Here is a 17,198-nt window from a genome sequence, read left to right on the forward strand (position 1 = left end):
GACTTTTCTTATTTTTTTATAAGATGTTGTATTTTTTTCCCGAAAATATGCTGTTGTTTCTTGGAACAAGTAAAGAAACATTGCAAATGCCGTGGGCCTGTGAGGGCCACTAGGGCCATAAGCCGAAACTAGGCCCAGGAAAGCCCAAGAAAATTGTGGAATTCGTCGACGACGGCGAAAGGCGCAACGGTTTACTTCCTCGTAGGCGGAACACGTTCTCGCCGTCTGCCGCCGCCGCGGCAGGTGAGGTAACCCACCACATCCTCGCAGCGAGGCGAGCGGTCTATTCCGAATCATCCCCTTTCCCCGTGCCAATCTCCAGACCACACGCTTGCCTCCGCCTCCGCCTCGGCCGCTGCCGCTGCCGCCGCCGCCGCGCGCCCGACGGCCCGACCGGCGCCACCGCGCCACCAGGACGCCGGTCGGCCCCTCTCGCTTCGACCAGGTGATACACCGATACCTCCACCATTTTCTACTACGCTGAAATTTTGGATGTATCATAGCTACAGATTTTCTCCCCTTACGAGTGAATCCGAAGCAGAATCACCCTTCGGCGGCCCTGTAGTTGCTGAAATAGCCGTACCCATTTTTTGTCGTGTGATTCGGCTTCTGACTGTTATGAAATGCCAGTTACGAGTCTTCGTAGTTGCAAATATTATTGTTGGCCATGCCTCCAAAATTTGATCATATCTGTTCAAATGTGTATTGAAGTAACGGTAGAGTTGTTTTCACACGAGGGACCACGCCCGAACATCACTAATTCAGGAAAGCAACGAAATTACAAGGTTTAAACCTGTTTAACGCGTACGTACAGCCAAACCAACGAAATGGGTGCGGGAGTAAGGGTAGAGTTGTGGGATGGGAATTTAGGAGTGCTACATCAGTTGCGTCCTGTGCTGATGCTTTTCATTAGGCCTCTCAGCTAAGCAGCACGTCCGGTTGTGGTGCTTAAAAATTGGAGGCTTGAACATGTATTTGGTGCATCTGTTTAATTTTAACTCATCCTAAATGCTTGTGCATTAACATGTGCAGCCAGAAGCTTTAAGCTGACACTAGGAAAGATAGTTTGTACTCGATTAACCGTTTCCTGTGTTTCTTTTTTGTTTGTCTCTGTTCTGCTACTTGTCATATTGTGGTCATGGAGTTTGGAATTTACTAATCTGTGTGGCTCAGAAGAATAAGTTGAAACCGAAAGCTAACATAATAATTTCAAATACACAAGTCAAAGAAGAATAAGATGAAACAAAAATCTAATGTACATCTTATCTCAGATTCCCTGGCCGTTGCACCACTACAATACATATCCAACAGTTACATCAAGAAAGTGTAAGCTTGACACACTTCCGTGTACTGATAGAACAATGGGAAGTAAAATAACCCACTGTCACAGGAATTTTAATTGTCTGCTGAACCTTCTTGCAGGTGATCATCAACAACAACAAAACTTTGTAGGCCCAACTCCCAAGCAAGTTGGAGTAGGCCAACCATTTCTTGCAGGTTGATCAAAATGGTTTTCATCTGAATAGTTTGCACATATGGAAGTAATTCTGTGTTGCCATGCAAATGCCTCAACGCTGATTTCGTCCTTGTTGCAAACTGACCAATCCAAAGTATGTTCCAGAGGGACCCTTGGCCATAAGGGATGCATGTGTGCCCTTCTCCACAACAATTCCCTTCTCAAGCACAGTGATCTGGTCACAGTTCTGGATTGTGCTGAGCCTATGTGCCACCACAATGCTTGTCCTGCCAACCATCACTCGGTCTAATGCCTCTTGTACCACCTTCTCAGACTGGCTGTCCAGCGCACTTGTTGCTTCATCCAGTAGCAGTATTGCAGGGTTCTTCAGGATGGCACGTGCAATTGCAATGCGTTGTTTCTGGCCTCCTGAAAGCTGAACACCCCTCTCACCACACCATGTGTTGTATCCATCCTTGAGGTTGCTAATAAAGTCATGTGCATTCGCAGACCTTGCTGCATTCTCAATTTCTGCTTCAGTTGCTGTTTCTGTACCATACACAATATTTTCTCTTATTGTACCTGCAAATAGTGTTGGTTCCTGGCTGACCAATCCAATGTGACGCCGCAGGGCTCTGAGATTGTATGTTTTGATGTCTCTACCATCAATCTTCACTACCCCCCGAAGTGGGTCATAAAACCTCTCTATAAGCCCAATGATTGTCGACTTGCCAGAACCACTTTGCCCAACAAGGGCTGTTGACTTGCCTGGCTGGATGCTCAAGGAAAACCCTTTGAAGATAATCACATCTGGCCTTGAAGGGTAAGCAAAGTCAACTCCTCTAATGTCAACCTCACCTTTTAGTTTCTCTGGCTTGTACCCCTCAGGGTTGTCAGGGTCAATTTCAGTTTCTCTGTCAAGAACAGCAAACACTGAAGCGACTGCATCGGCACCCTTAGCAAGGTCTGTAGTCATGCTACCTGCATCTGCAATCACACGCCCTGTGCTTACTAGAATCATGAAGGTTTGGAAGAGTGCCTTGGCAGTTATGTGATGCTCAGCCATGAGCCTGCCACCATACCAGAAGTCGAGGGCCCATGTGCATGTCATAAGGCTCATGGAGGTGCCAAGGCCCAGTCCTGCGAACCATGACTGTCTGATGCTTTCCTTGCGTGGCCCATCCTGTGCTTGGTCAAAGAGGCGTAGGATGCGGTCCTGGGATGAGAAAGCAGTGATGGTGCGGAGATTGGATACAGCCTCAGCTGCTAGCTTGCTACTTTCAGATTGTGCCTGTATTGATTTCTTGGACATGCTCTTTAGTAAGACGCGACGTGCATAAAAGCAAACAATGATAAGGGGTTGCACTGCTATCATGACAAGGGCCAAACGCCAAGCTATCACCAGGCCCATGGTGCAGGCTATGAGAACTGCAGAAACTGTCTGGATCACTAGAGCCATTCGATCACCCACAAGTGACCTCACCTGCAAAAAAAAATGTCAGGTATTATTTTTTAAATACTCATAACCTTTAACTTTTGTTTGTATACTTACAACGTTGGCATCCTTGGCAAGTTGTGAGCATATGACACCACTGGAGTTCTCGTCACGGTCAAACCACCCAATCTCAAAAGTAAGGATTTTTGCAAGCATCTGTTCTCTGACTCTCTTGGTGAGGTATTCCCCCATGGCACCGAAGTTGTAATGTTGCCCAATATTGATCAAGAATGAGAGCACTGCTAGACCAACGAAGATGAGTGCATAGGTCCTTGTTTTGTCCTTGATCTCATTGTGGTCTGTCAAGAAGTAGATTGAGATCATGCTTCCCATGGCATATGCATATGCAGGCTGTATGCCTCCAAACACAATAGCACTGAAGCTTCCCATCAGAGCCTGCTTCCACTCTGGTGCATTAAGCATCAGTAATCTTCTGAATGATGGGACGGGAAGCTTTGACTTGTCGGTACTATTATCATTTTCTGCATCACCCATCGACCGTCCTGAGCTTGACCTGCTAGCTGCAGAGAACCTCCTGCTCATGCTGTGGCTGCTAGATTGCCCTGCAGCAGATGTACTTCCAGTTCCACCAACCTCAGTAGTCTCCCTTGAATCCCTGGTCTGCTGAAGGCGGACAAGAGATGTGTAGAGGCCACTCTCATTGGCGATGAGCTCATCATGGGAGCCCAGCTCCTTGACCTCACCATACTGCATCACCGCAATCATGTCAGCATTTCGGATTGTGGAGAGCCGATGTGCAATGACAATAGTTGTCCGACCCACGGAGGCCAGGTCAAGTGCCTCTTGCACAACACGCTCCGACTCTGTGTCCAATGCGCTTGTGGCTTCATCAAGGAGGAGGATCTTAGGTGACTTAATGATAGCTCTGGCAATAGCAATCCTTTGCTTCTGACCTCCAGACATTTGGACACCACGCTCACCCACCTGTTTTATTTGAAACATGGTGAGTATCAGGGCGCGAACAACAACTTGTATTTCACAGAAGGGAGCATTCTAGTCCCATGGTTCTTGATTTACATAGTGTCAACAGATTTATACTGAACTTGTACCTATCTGTCATTTCTACTGACAAAATCATAATTCAACTTTGGTTTGGTAGAGGATTAAACTTAAATTCGTTATACTAGCTGTTGTTTGATGGCCCTCCTTTTTCCATTTCAAAAATTATTTAGCAATGAAAATCAACATGTATGTAGAGTCTATCAGATGACATACTGCTTGATGGCGTCCTTCTAGTGATGCAGACATGTAGGAATGGACCTTTCTTAATTCTACAGCTAGCTTCTCTTGAGCATTCCAGCTCAACATTCTACTGTATTAAAGGGTTATCCTGTTCTTCTATCCACACAAATTTACTTCCCTACGTAAGTTGCCTAGAAAACTTAGTATAGAACCTGCCATTGGCAGGCAAAGTCTTTGTTTGCAGTGAGTGAAATATTAATCTTAGTTAATAAGTGAAGGAATAGGGTAAACATGTTGTATACATGTTTGATTGTTTGAAGTTATCATTCTACCCTTAAATCACCAACTGATATGGTTATAATTCACAGATGATCAGATTGCCCATCTTAATAGTGAGATGAAGCATTCAGGAAGGCATGCTAGATTTCCTTATTCTCATTGTGATCATGTTGAAAATTGTTGTACTACACATAGTTGGCAATATTATTGAGGACACTACACTGCTTCCCTCCTATTGATGTTTTGTCCTCTCGGACCTTAAATCCCACACTTTCATGTAAAGTTATATTATGTTACCCCAATAAGTTTGCTTTTGTAACTGATTGAAGCTCATTCTCAGTGGCAAACATATTCACCAGTCACCACTGATGGGAATAAGCACGTCAGATCAAAATTGTTGCTGTGATTTCTCAGTATATATTAGTGCTCATATTTTACTTCTAAAGTGGTTCTGTTGTTGTTCTGCAGAAGTGATACACAACATCTCTGCTTTTTCTAAACCAGATAATTCGTCCCTTCTCCCAAATGGATATTGATGAAATCAGGTTGTAAGATTACTACACAAGTAGTGTTCCCGAAAGAATACAAGTTTTCATCCACGTCAGGTGTTCATTTTGTAGATACATTATTTTATTCTTTGAGTTAACTCATCCTATCTTTGTTCTTAGTTGATCTCCACTAAGGTCACTCTCAATCCTGTGACTCCTAGTCTCATACAAGTTGTTCAAGGCTGACAATAGTTGTAGATGAGTGCAGATAATGATCATTTCTGAAGCAAACTGATATGATAAGGTGAGTTGGCAAATCTTCAGGACTTTTCTTTGATGTCTATCTACATTGATAATTGAACTTTATGTTTAGTTACCCAGTAAGTAACATTAATATCACAATTACAAGGATATAAATTTATCTTTTCAGAATTCAGATTGAAAATCCCGTTTATCTATCTTCCAAATGTGTAGCTAATCGTTTATATTATTCCAATTGACCATTATATTTTTTCATGCCGTGTATTTATTCCCCTTAATCAAACCAATGCTAAACTGAGGACTGAACACAGCCATTAATGAAATAAGGTGTTCTCTTATTTCTATGGATGTTAATATGAAATACTGTTATAGTTACCCTAAAAATGTTACAGTAAAGTCTATTTGGCCCTTCTCTAATTTGATATTTGTAGATGCTACTTGTGTATTATTTATAGGAAATTAAACCATGCTCAATTGATAATTGTCCATGGTTTATCAGTGCTTGTTGGTACTGCTTAACTGTAGATGCAGTGCTAAAATTTAACTGTCTCTCATTATCTAGGACTATTTCCTGTGGTCTCACATGAGTGCATGAACAATGGAAATGAAAGTTCAGTTGCAAAGTGGCCCTTCATTGTTGTCAAACTCACATTAATACAGGTATGAAGTGGTTAAATACCAACTGTGCAGATATTTTGAGTGCCTATCAGGTCATCTTGTTAGAGTTTAGCCCACATCGAAGACTACTGTCCCCTGATTATGGGTGCGCCACGGCATGTTTGCACACGGTAGAATATGGTAGTGGTGGGAATATGGCCATGAATGAAACATCTCAGGTTTACATGCTTGCCACCGAGTCTGATATCATTAGAGGGATCTTTCATTATTAGCTGGGACATGGCATCTTCACAAAGTGCTACGTTGGGATATTTGCAGACTGCGAAAGCACGTCTTTTTTCCCTTTTGTAATTAGTATCTTTAAAATAACAGTTTGTGATGGTGGCAACAGACTGGATTAAAGATCCTTTCCTGAATCATTTTAGTTTTCTCTTTTTACAGATAAAGCTTCATGGTGGAAGCACTTGTGCCACTACCCAGACATACTAGCAGGGGCACTTTCTGCTGTCAATCTCTGCCCGATTGTATTGCTGTCAAAATAATTAGTGCATGACAGGGCCTCGGTAAAATCCTGTTTGTTGGGAAAGATGGCACACCCAAAACTGTTGGCTGGCAAGCCTTTTCCAGGTTACTAGATTTGCAAAAAGGTTCTGGCTGCTTGCCTTCTGCGTCCACCGACCACGGAGGCACACGCCCTGAGTGGTGGGCCAACCGTTCTTCCTTTCCCAATTTGGGGTCACCACTCACTCTTCTATGATTCCTAGGTCCCACCCCCACCATGAGCAATCTTGCAATGCGTCCATATTTCAAACGGGCCACAATGAGGTGGTGTACATAGCAGTCTTAGAAATACTGGCACGGCTGCTTGGAGTACAGGGTTCAACTACTAGTCTCTAGTGGAAAGGTATAACAGAGCATTATTCAGTTCAAAATGCCTGGGCAGTCACCTAGGTTGCACCTTCAACCTGTGCGTTTCGTTGGATGTCAATTGTCAAGCTTAATCATAGCTTCCATTTCCTGACTCGATGGTTTGGTTTCCCCACTCTTCAGTGCTGTTTATCCACTTTGCTTTCGCGTAATGAACTCTTCTTCCATTTCAGGAGCCCTAACACTAGTGTTGTATATACTCTTACTGGAAGCAACCAAGCTGGGAATCCTTGGATTATTCCTAATCTACCTGGACGGCTGGACCAATTACATGCGAGTGCTCCTATTTCAAGTCGTCCCTATTCCTCCAGACAGGCCAGATACCCGTAGAACTTTTATTTGATGCTGGTGATTGAATACTACTTTATTCAACCATGTACTATCTAACCCATTTCCAGCACCATCAAGATCTTAGATTTGTTCAAGTGATTATTTCTTCTGTGATGGTTCTACAACTTATAAGAGTAGTGGGCATGGATTTCCTGGGAACACAGTGCAGTGCAGACAAGGAAACTTTTCTTTGAGCGCACTGCAGGGGCAGGCAGGACCCATGTTCTTGGCCAGCGATGCAGCGCCTAGCGAGCCAGCAGCTATAGCTAGCAAGCACTAGATAGAATAACCAGATGGAGTAGTGGACTAGGTAGCGTTGCTTCCAGATAAGGGGGAACACTGTAGTACACTAGAAACAAAAGCTGTTGCTTCCAAAACCAACCTTTGCTCCTAGCCCAACTTTTTGCAAGATTTCCGTTCTTGTATGAATAACCAAAGGTGCCTTTGAATCATCAACAAAAGATGCACGACTCACCAGAAATTAAATCAAAAGTATTAGAGTCAGTGATGAGTTGTAATTCCAAAGGCACATGCTATGGCCACCTAACCACGTTGAATTATTTGAACTTTTAAGGGTGAAGTTTACTTGGAACATGTTTGTTTCAGTTCAGTTGTTGAAGCAGTTTGGCCTCGTTTCCTTCCCCCAGTTTTCAAATGTGGGAGCTAGCTATTGATGTGTTTTTCTGACCTTTGTGTTGTTTTCCCAATGGTTTGTTTTTGCCAACGTTCAAAGATTAATTTAGAAAAAGTCAAAAAGGGGAAAGAATATCATGATCACTCTTTTCACTAAAATTTTGCAAGACCCTGTACGACATGTAGTGGACCTAATAAGCACATTAGCAGTAGTAGTACTCAACGAAACCAGAAAATTCTGAAAACAAATAAATTTGGGGGCATCGAATTCCATGCACCAAATAAGCATTTTACTACTAGCTGGTGTGCACGGAAAGTAAGAATATTTTTCTTTTGGAGAAAAGAATTTGAGAGTGACTTCTTTTAGATGAACTTGACGGTGACTTGCAAAGGTAAGAAAAGCGTACTGAATCAAACAACCGCATGCATTTCAAGTTTGGCAAGACAACAAGGAGAGAAATTTACCTGCGTGTCGTAGCCCTGCGGCAACTGGGAGATGAAGTTGTGGGCGTTGGCCGCCTTGGCGGCGGCGACGACCTCCTCCTCCGTGGCGTCCTCCTTGCCGAACAGGATGTTCTCCTTGATGGACGTCGCGAACAGCGCCGGCTCCTGGCTGACGAGCCCCATCTGCGCGCGCAGCCACTTGAGCCGCAGCCGCCGGATGTCCACGCCGTCCAGGCTCACCTCGCCGGCGGACGGGTCGTAGAACCGCTCCAGCAGCGCGATCACGGTGGACTTGCCGGACCCGCTGCCGCCCACCAGCGCCACCGTGCGCCCCGCCGGCACGCGCAGGTTGAAGCTCACGAAGATCGGGGTCTCCGGCCGCGACGGGTAGCAGAACTCCACGTTCTTGAATTCCACCTCGCCGGCGACGTTGGGCAGCTCCTCGCCGGCGCTGCTCTCGGAGTCGATCTTGGGCACCCGCCGGATCACCTCCTGGACCCTCTCCGCCGCCGAGCTCGCCTCCGAGAAGTACTTCACGTTCGACAGCCCCGACCCCAGAGCTCTGCATGGTTCGTTAATGGCGTCATTTTCTTCCATATAACAGCAGAGATTATTGCAGCTAGTGTCGTTGTTACGTACAGGCCGCCGACGACAATGGCGGCGGAGACGGCGAAGACGGTGCCGCCCTTGTAGCCGTGGTACATGACGAGGCGGCTGCCGTACCAGACGTTGAACGCCCAGATGGCGAAGGTGATGCCGTTGCTGCCGATGGCGACTCCCTTGGCGAACCCCTGCTTGATCCCGAGCCGCGCCGACTCCTCGAGCGCGGCGGAGAACTGCGCCATGGTGGTCCGCTCCGCCACGAACGAGTACACGGTGCGCACGGAGGAGACGGCCTGCTCGGCGATGGCGCCCGGGCGCGTGTACTGCTCCCTGATCCGGCGCGCGAGGCCGATGAGGATGCGGCCGTACATGAAGCCCGGGATGATGAGCAGCAGCACCGACGGCAGCGCTACCAGCGTGAGGTGCCACAGCAGCGCGAAGCCGACGGCGTAGCTGCCCAGGAACATGGAGCAGTTCATCACGAAGTTGGGCACCTTCTCGCTCAGCACGTCCTGCACGACGAGGCTGTCGTTGGAGACGCTGGTGATCACCTCCGACGTGGAGCCCACCTTGAGGTCGAAGTACTCCACGTCCTGCCGAAGCACCGCCCGCAGGTACCGCTCCCGCATCCGCGACGCCTGCCGCTCCGCCGTGCGCGCCCAGCAGTACCCCTCTGCATATATAGATCGATGCCAACGACGGCGACGACAAGGTGATCAGCTAGCGCGTCCGGCGGCGGCATTGGCGTTCATCAGTGCGTGCGAAGCGCGGGCTCACCTAGGAACGCCATGATCCAGTTGGCGAGCGCCAGGAAGAGGAGGTTCCGCGCGTTCTGGCAGCCGAGATGGAGAGGAAACGTCAGCGACGGCGTCGACATTAAATGCTAGGATCAACGGAGGCGAGGGAGACGACGGTTTGTATCCTGTGGTTCCTACCTCGTTGATCTTGGAGCTGAACTCCCGGAGGAGGTCCGGCCCGCTGCCGAGGTCGTTGAAGATGCGGCTGGTGATGAATAGCATGACGGGCGTGGACAGGCCGTCGCCCATGGCGCCCACCAGGCCGAGCACCATGAGCGCCGCGTCCGCCGCGTCCGCGTGCATGAACACCGACGCGAACGACCGCAGCGCCGGCGCCGCCTTCTTGGCCGTCCCCGGCGGCCCGTCCTTACCCATGCCGGCCGGTGCCGATCGAGGTCGTCGCAGCTGGCACCCGGGGCTCGCCGCGCCGCCGTGTTGCGACCTTGCCTTCCGCGAGTTGTGAATTGCGATGGCAATTATATGAGAGGGAATTGACTTGGCTCACGGCTCTTGTGGCCAAGCTACCTTAGCTTGGCCTCCTTTTCAGGCCGTTAAGGCGGTAGGCTCTGACCGAACCTCTTGGAGGAGAGGAGAGAGGTCCAGGGCTCTTCTTATATAGGGACGCAGCAGGCGCATCAGTCAAGAAGATCCAGCTTTGCTTGCGAGCTTGCTTGTCTCGTGCCATGTTCTTTCCACATACCAATATCTGTTTGGACACGCAGGTATTGGGTCCAATAGTGAAAAAGCTAATTCCATTTGAGCTAGTTTATTTTCGTATTGTGGACGCACAATTCAAGTATGTTTCTTTTTCTTCTTAAAACATAGCGCGCGACTACGGTGGCAGATCCTAAAATTGACGAGGTCATAATAGTGATCTCAATTCGGAGTGCAAATTGGAGGTGCACCTAAGGTCACCAATTTGCATCTCTGATCTCAATATCGATAGGTCATATATCACCTATCATGAAAAGAATAATTAGCTATAAGTACGAACGAACCTAACTGACCGAGCCATGCCTAGTTTGTGATCATATTTGTAAACATGTTGTAAGCATGAGAATTGAGAACCATATCCTTGCTGGTTGGGAGTGCGAGTGTGGTCGTAAGTTTATGCCATTGTAGTCATCCCTTTCATCAGGGAGAAAAATAACTGACTTTAATTTAGACACGTGGGAGAAGTAAGATTTTGATTGCATAACTAAAAGCTACTAGTGATGTTGGTCAAATGTGTTGCCTCCAAGGAATGTAGTGCACGACGAATGATAGATATGACCAAGTCGAGGCTTGGAAGGAGATCGGTTAGCTGCATGCCAGCTTCCTAGTTCTTACTTGGATGTTGCATTGGATCCCTCTCCTTCAGTGCTAACTATCTAGTGTCTCCCTGATCCGTGGGCCCCACGACACCGTACAAGTAGAACGCCATCCCATCCACACCATCAATCAATCATTCAATTGCAGGATAAAAGTCTGCAGCACCGTACCTTTGACATGTTTAGAGGTAAAAGCGAGATTTTTGAAGGGTTGTGTGAGAATTGAGGTGTGAGGAGTGCACCCAAGAGGACAATTATTCTTTTTTTTTTCTTTCAAAAACAGGACCAAAACTTGTCAAAGTTTGTAAACTGCCACTTGAATCCCGTCGTTGAAATTAAATGGTAGTTTGTTTAGCGGCAGACAGGGGCTGGTACGCGTGCAGGAATGTTGAGCCACGACACGGCTAAATTGACACGTGTCTCGACATCAGAAATCATTCTGCCAGGACTAGTTTCTTGGGTTGGAGAGGGTGTACTCAATACCGATTAGTACATTAATAAAACCATTAATGATCAGGATGGACTGAGGACAGGAGAAGACAATAGGCTAGCTCTCATTTATAGCAGTCGAGAAATGAGTAAAACCCTTGGAAATGAGCCGACAAGTTTCTTTTGTAACACTACTACTCATTTGCAATCCTGAGTAGAAAACTAGGGCTTCAATTAGAGAATATAAAAATGTTCTAGTTTTATCCTGAGTCGCATCTATCCAACTTTGGTCGCGCTCACCAACATCTACGATGTCAAATAATTTCTTTAAAATTCATCATGAAGTATATCTTGATATTGCATTCAAATAATAGATGGTGATCTATTTTCTATAAACTTTATCAAAACTAGAAAAATACTGGCTTCCAACACAACTAGAAAATCTTAACACTCCGAAACGGGAGGTGAAGCTTGGCTTACGTACCCACAGGGGCCCCGCTGCCCAAGACGTCACGAGTGACGACTGTGCTCCGCGGCGCCTCCTCGGGGCGTGCAGAAAGAGGAGATGAATGCCAATAGGCTGAAGTCACCGGCCGGCGCAGATCTGAAGCTCAGGTGCAGCCACACGCGTCTGAAACTCTGAATCGATGCCGTTAACTGCAGGACCATCGCTACACCTACGACCCATGCACAGATCGCTATTAGGCTGCATTTGGCGTAGAAAGCAGAAGCTTTCTGCAGCTATTTTGAAAAATCTGTTTTTAAATTTGAAAGCAGATTGTTCCCTATTTTTGCAGCTTTTTCAAATTTGTGAAAACTACACACTTACTTTTGGTCACATATATACCCTTTCAATTCTTTTTTATATATAAGAAAATAAAGATTTTCATATATAGAAAAATAAAAATAAAAAAGAATAAAAAAGTTAACTCCAAATATTTTATATATATAAAAATAAAGATTTAAAGTAAAAGAATTTGGTCATCACAAAGAAATATTGTATACTGTCAATTTGCATAAAGATAATATATATTATTTTCACAGTCAACAACTCACAGCAGTTTGAATCAAACGACTTTCAGTTTTTTCACAGCAGCCATCTCACAGCAGTTTTTTCACAGCAGACATCTGACAGCAGCTTTTTCACGGTTCACAGCTGAACCAAACGCACCCTTAGTCTTAGTCTAGTCAATCCTAATAAGCTGATGGTACGTAAGCATGCATGCTTAAGGCCAGGATTAATTAATTAATGAATTAATTAGTCGCCGGTGGGTCCGGCACGCATGCAAAGCACGGTCCACACGCCTTCAGATCGATCAGGTGCCTGCTGTTTCCCGTGACGCTGATTTGACACGGGATCATATCGGAGGAGGAGGCTCAAGGCTGCGTGATTCTCGCCGGTCCCCGCGCGGCCGGGGCACGGCACGGGCGCAACCCCCGGCCGCGGCTGCCGCGCGTGTGAACGAGATCACCTGGCCTTTGACGTTTATTGGCATGGGGATCCCGGGCACCGGCAGATGTTGGTGTGCTGATAATGTGTGCCCCATAGCTTAGGGATCCATGCGTACGGCGCGCGCAGTGCAGTAAGACGGTGCCGTCTCAACCGTACCCCGATTCTCGTTGATACATACATACATACTTTTTTCATACTATGTAAATATTTATATTTAAAATAACATATTCTTGGAGGTATTATTGGTCAATTAGGTGTGATAATGGAGACTATATATGTTGATATGTATTCCTGGGATCAGAGGTAGTACCTGGAAATCTTCACCCTTCTTGAATATATTCCATGTAGAACACAAACAATGAAATGATCTCCATATAACTTATCAGCTCAATGTATCTGGTTGGAAACGCTCTAAATAAGTGTCTGTTTGGCATGGCTCCAGCTCTGAGACCTATGCTGGAGCTAAAGTTTGTAAAATAGATTAAAATATTTTATAATTTTATTTTAAATCTAAAATAAAAGTATAATGACTCAGTAAAAATACCTTTGATTTATTTACAAACAAGTATAATGCTGAAACTGAAGTCTGGAGCTCGGTATGAGCAGCTTAAAAAAACTTTACGAATTTTTTGGAGTTGGAGTCATGCTAAACACGTCCTAAATAATCAAGGCGCAAACTTTCTACTTGCTCGAGAGGTTTAAGTGACAGGTAGCTAGTCCAGGCAGTTCCCTCAAAAAAAAACCTAGTCCAGGCAGGACATGCAGTAGAAGTTAATGCTTGATTTTTTTAACTCCTGCCTAGAGTTTGTGGTTGGAGTAAAATCAAGTGCTAGAAGACTAGCTACACCAACTAAACTCGGAAGCAGGCTATCGGCAACACTTCGGGGCGCACGCAGGGTTAAAGAAGCCGGGATAGGTCAGACGCTACGTGTAGGAGCTAATGATGTGCCGTGCCAAAAGAGAGGCACGCAGAGTGTTGATGAAATCTATGCGAAAGACGTGTGATGGAAAGGCGGTGAAGAATCGATCCACCTAAACGCAGCACAAAAGTGCGTGTTCTCTGAAGATTCTGCCCAACTTGGGAGATTTTTTCTGAAAAAAAAGTCCATTTTACTCCCCTCAACCATTCACTTTATCCACTTAACCCCCTAAATAAAATTTGAACTTAACCTACTACCCCAAACTATTTCAATTGGTCCAATCTATCCCCTAATAAGATTTCTCTTTTTTATTTCTCCACTTACAAGTGGAATTTGAACTTTAAATTTTGTATTGTAGCTTATAATATGATACCCTATGCTAGAAAAATACATTATAATTTTTTTCATGAATGTTTTTCATGCTGTATTTTTTTTTGATAAATTTCATGTTAAATATTTTAAAATTATGAAAATAACCATAAAAAATTCTTAATATATTTTTAACATATGACATCATGTTCTCTATCCACTCATAAAATTTGAACTTAAAATTCAATTCGTACGCGGAGAAATAAAAAAGAGAAATATCATTAGAGGGTAGATTGGACTAATTGGAATTGTTAGGGGAGTAAATTGAGCTTAAATTTTGCTCAGGGGGTTAAGCGGACAAAGTGAACTGTTGGGAGTAAAATGGAATCTTTTTTTTCATGCAGACGTGAAAGGTTGGAACCTCATGCCTCCTGTACTATTGCTGGAACAAGAAAGGAGCTGGATTATCTCCTTCAGTGTAGTGGGATCACTGTGGTTCTGTTGCAGACTGGGAATTCACCATTTTTTTTTGTAGTACACACCTACATAACCATTAAAACAATGAATATAGCCTCCCTATTTTATTTTATTTTATTTTTGGGACAAATTGACACCCTAAACCACCGTGTACATCACGACAGGATATTTTAAATTGTTCCAACTTTTTTCTCACATGGCTGAGTGATTATTGTTTCTTTTTCATAACTTTTCTCTCAAGTGGTTGAGGGTTTTGTGGTTTTATTTGTACAATCCCCGAGGGTGTGGCAAGTTGACAACAAATTAGCAAGCAAGAATCCTTAGCAAATAAACAGACTCCTCACAATAGTAAATGACTCTAAAATAGTATCCTATAAGATTAAAAGCCTCTTAACCATTTGAATCAAAAGAAGCTAAATTAGTCGTCAGCTATTTGTGACCGCACTCGAAAAATATCTTGTGTTACGCATACAAATCAAAACCCCACATTAGCCCCTCAGATCAGTTCATACATGAGAATGACTTTCTGCATATGCCCATCAATATGCTTTTGTGCACCTAATTAATATATGCCCTTGTATATAATGTATTTAATTTAAAATATTATATTAGGAACATGGCCTAAGAGAATATACCACACACAACTAAGCAAAGCAATATATCCACTGAACCGATATTATCCTATAGATGTGTCGCAGTCGTATTCTGACGATCGCCATTAACTAGCTATATTTTAGTCTTCCCAGTCCATGGACCACTTCCATACGTGGCTTGGGAGAACAAAGGACCTGTATCAAGCATCAATGGTGTTCCAAACCAAAAGGAAAATGAAAGTAGCCATGAAATGGAGACGGTTCAACAACAAATGATGTAACATGCCACCTGCGGTAAGCTTTGGCCCAAGGTTTCAATTTCACTCTTCGCAAAAAGAAATAAAACCATGCATTTTTCACATAGCATTTGCTGGGAATTTAAACTGTATGCAACAGTATACTCTAATTGCTTATTTGCAACCGATTGGCGCAATGAACTTGTACCACAAGCAATCATTAATAAGATCACTCTTTGTTTAGGGAGGCAAGGTTTGTGGCTACTGTACAAAAAGACCTCCGTCGATCATCATCAGCTTTATTAGGATGGGCAAAAGCCAAACATGAACAGATGATTAATCGACTTTTTTTTGTATCTTTTCCTTCGCTGCTACTTTGATCGTATCTATCCATCTATCGATGTGTAAATCAAGACCTTTGAAGTGGCAAAAGCAAAAGGGTCGGCTCATTGTTCCCCTCGGACCATACCCATTTCCACTTCAGTTTACTTTGCAAGAAAGCCCTGCCTCTAGCAATGCTCTTGGCCGTCCGTTCTTCACACACTAGACTCTGCAAAACAGCAAAAGGGCAATGGATATGTACCAAAGCTACTAGTAGCAGCTAGTTAACTAGGGAGCCTTTCTTTTCTTTTTTCCTAGAGAGGACTGATCATGAGCTCTTTCTTCATCTCTCCTTTCATATATGTCATTTTGATTTCCAGTTCTTTTTTGACTTATTTATTTGTTTGATAGCCAATTATTGAAGTTCAAGTGCATGCTGTCCTCCTCGTCCTCTACTTATGATAAAATCCATTTTATGTTACATTGTACGCATGCATGCACATGTTATCATAATTTCCTCCAATGATGGACACTAAATTTCCATGCATTATGACTATCATGCACTACACCGCCATCTACCGATCATCGCACAAAGACCATTAGCCTAGTAAGACGGCCAAACAAGAACTGCACCTAGACGGTCATCAATCGTCAGGCACAACCCCTAATTAGCCAATAGCTAGGGTAAACATATTGCTGACAGTTATAGCTGTCAGGGAATATATACCACACGACTAGCGACATTATATTCAAAGGTTATCGATTTGAAAAAAAGGCTTATTCAAGACTAGGCAACTCATATTCCGGGTAGGTAGGGTGACTGTTTAGCAAATGGAGTTCCTGTAGGAATAATGTCATCATAATATACGTATGTATTCCATGCATGTCACTCTCTACATACGGTTTCGTCTATGCTGCCTTTTTCAAAGAAATTGGAAGACTCCTGTTGGTTTTAGGCCTTTTTTAAGGTGTACATTCCTTTGCTGGAGAACAATAGATGCATGCCTGTTGTAATCAGCGCGCCTGATATACGATCCCTTACACTATGATCTTTTTTATCTATATTTTTGTACCAGTAGCTATATATTAGCATCAGCATATGATTCACAAGGATGAGATTATTCTCATACAAAAGGCACAGAATCCATTCTTGATGTCAGCGAAAACCAGAAACGTAACCTTGAGAGGCTGTGCAAGCCACATCATAAATTAAATGTAAGCATTTTGTAGCATTCAAAATTTATCCACCAACGAAACCATTTCTGACGTAATTTACCCCTAGCTCCCTCTACCCGCCATCATTAATAGTTAGCCCTTATTTGCGCCAACATGTATGTTGGCGCTTAAAATTTTAATCTGCTTATTATGCTACTGATGACATTTGACATCTATGTAAAAGGCAGGCATTCAGCGCATTTTCGGAGGCGCATTTCCCTTCCTCTGAAAAGTAAAAAATCCGTGAAACATTTACGTTCATGGACGGAGGGAGTACATTTTATCGAATATATGGTGCCTGTTCGAGCTGGAAGAAGGGATTTTAATAACTGTTGTGCTAGGAAAACAAATCGAATAAATAACGGGACAAGCATACCAACTTACAAATTAATCTGGGCCTA

General features: G+C 44.2%; 1 protein-coding gene and 1 long non-coding RNA gene across 9 annotated transcripts; one reads left to right on the forward strand and one right to left on the reverse strand.

Moving 5' to 3' along the window:
• Positions 1-242: 242 nt before the first annotated feature.
• Positions 243-7,094, forward strand: LOC112881528. Of its 8 annotated transcripts, none has more exons than XR_003226491.1 (5): positions 243-445; positions 4,902-4,978; positions 5,102-5,225; positions 5,745-5,842; positions 6,242-7,094. It is a non-coding gene; the product is annotated as an uncharacterized LOC112881528 (long non-coding RNA). The 8 variants fall into 8 exon arrangements; XR_003226490.1 differs by lacking the exon at positions 243-445 and adding an exon at positions 2,943-2,958; XR_003226482.1 differs by lacking the exon at positions 243-445 and adding an exon at positions 3,746-3,915.
• LOC112881520 (putative multidrug resistance protein) lies at positions 1,179-10,287 on the reverse strand. The gene is made up of 6 exons (XM_025946256.1): positions 9,673-10,287; positions 9,515-9,569; positions 8,774-9,410; positions 8,156-8,696; positions 3,009-3,896; positions 1,179-2,939 (listed from the first exon to the last, which is right to left on the reverse strand). Exons 1-6 carry the CDS (start codon positions 9,907-9,909, stop codon positions 1,569-1,571), a joined length of 3,729 nt encoding a protein of 1,242 aa, XP_025802041.1. The 5' UTR covers positions 9,910-10,287; the 3' UTR covers positions 1,179-1,568.
• Positions 10,288-17,198: the final 6,911 nt, after the last annotated feature.

Source organism: Panicum hallii, chromosome 1 (genome assembly GCF_002211085.1).
Source record: "Panicum hallii strain FIL2 chromosome 1, PHallii_v3.1, whole genome shotgun sequence".
Taxonomy (NCBI): domain Eukaryota; kingdom Viridiplantae; phylum Streptophyta; class Magnoliopsida; order Poales; family Poaceae; genus Panicum; species Panicum hallii.

Coding starts and splice junctions, on each gene's coding strand:
- LOC112881520 (XM_025946256.1), bottom strand. CDS start 9,909: ATGGGTAAGGACGGGCCGCCGGGGACGGCCAAGAAGGCGGCGCCGGCG. Junction 9,570..9,672: donor TCAGCTCCAAGATCAACGAG/GTAGGAACCACA, acceptor CTCGGCTGCCAG/AACGCGCGGAACCTCCTCTT. Junction 3,897..8,155: donor CGCAGGGCTACGACACGCAG/GTAAATTTCTCT, acceptor CAAATAAAACAG/GTGGGTGAGCGTGGTGTCCA.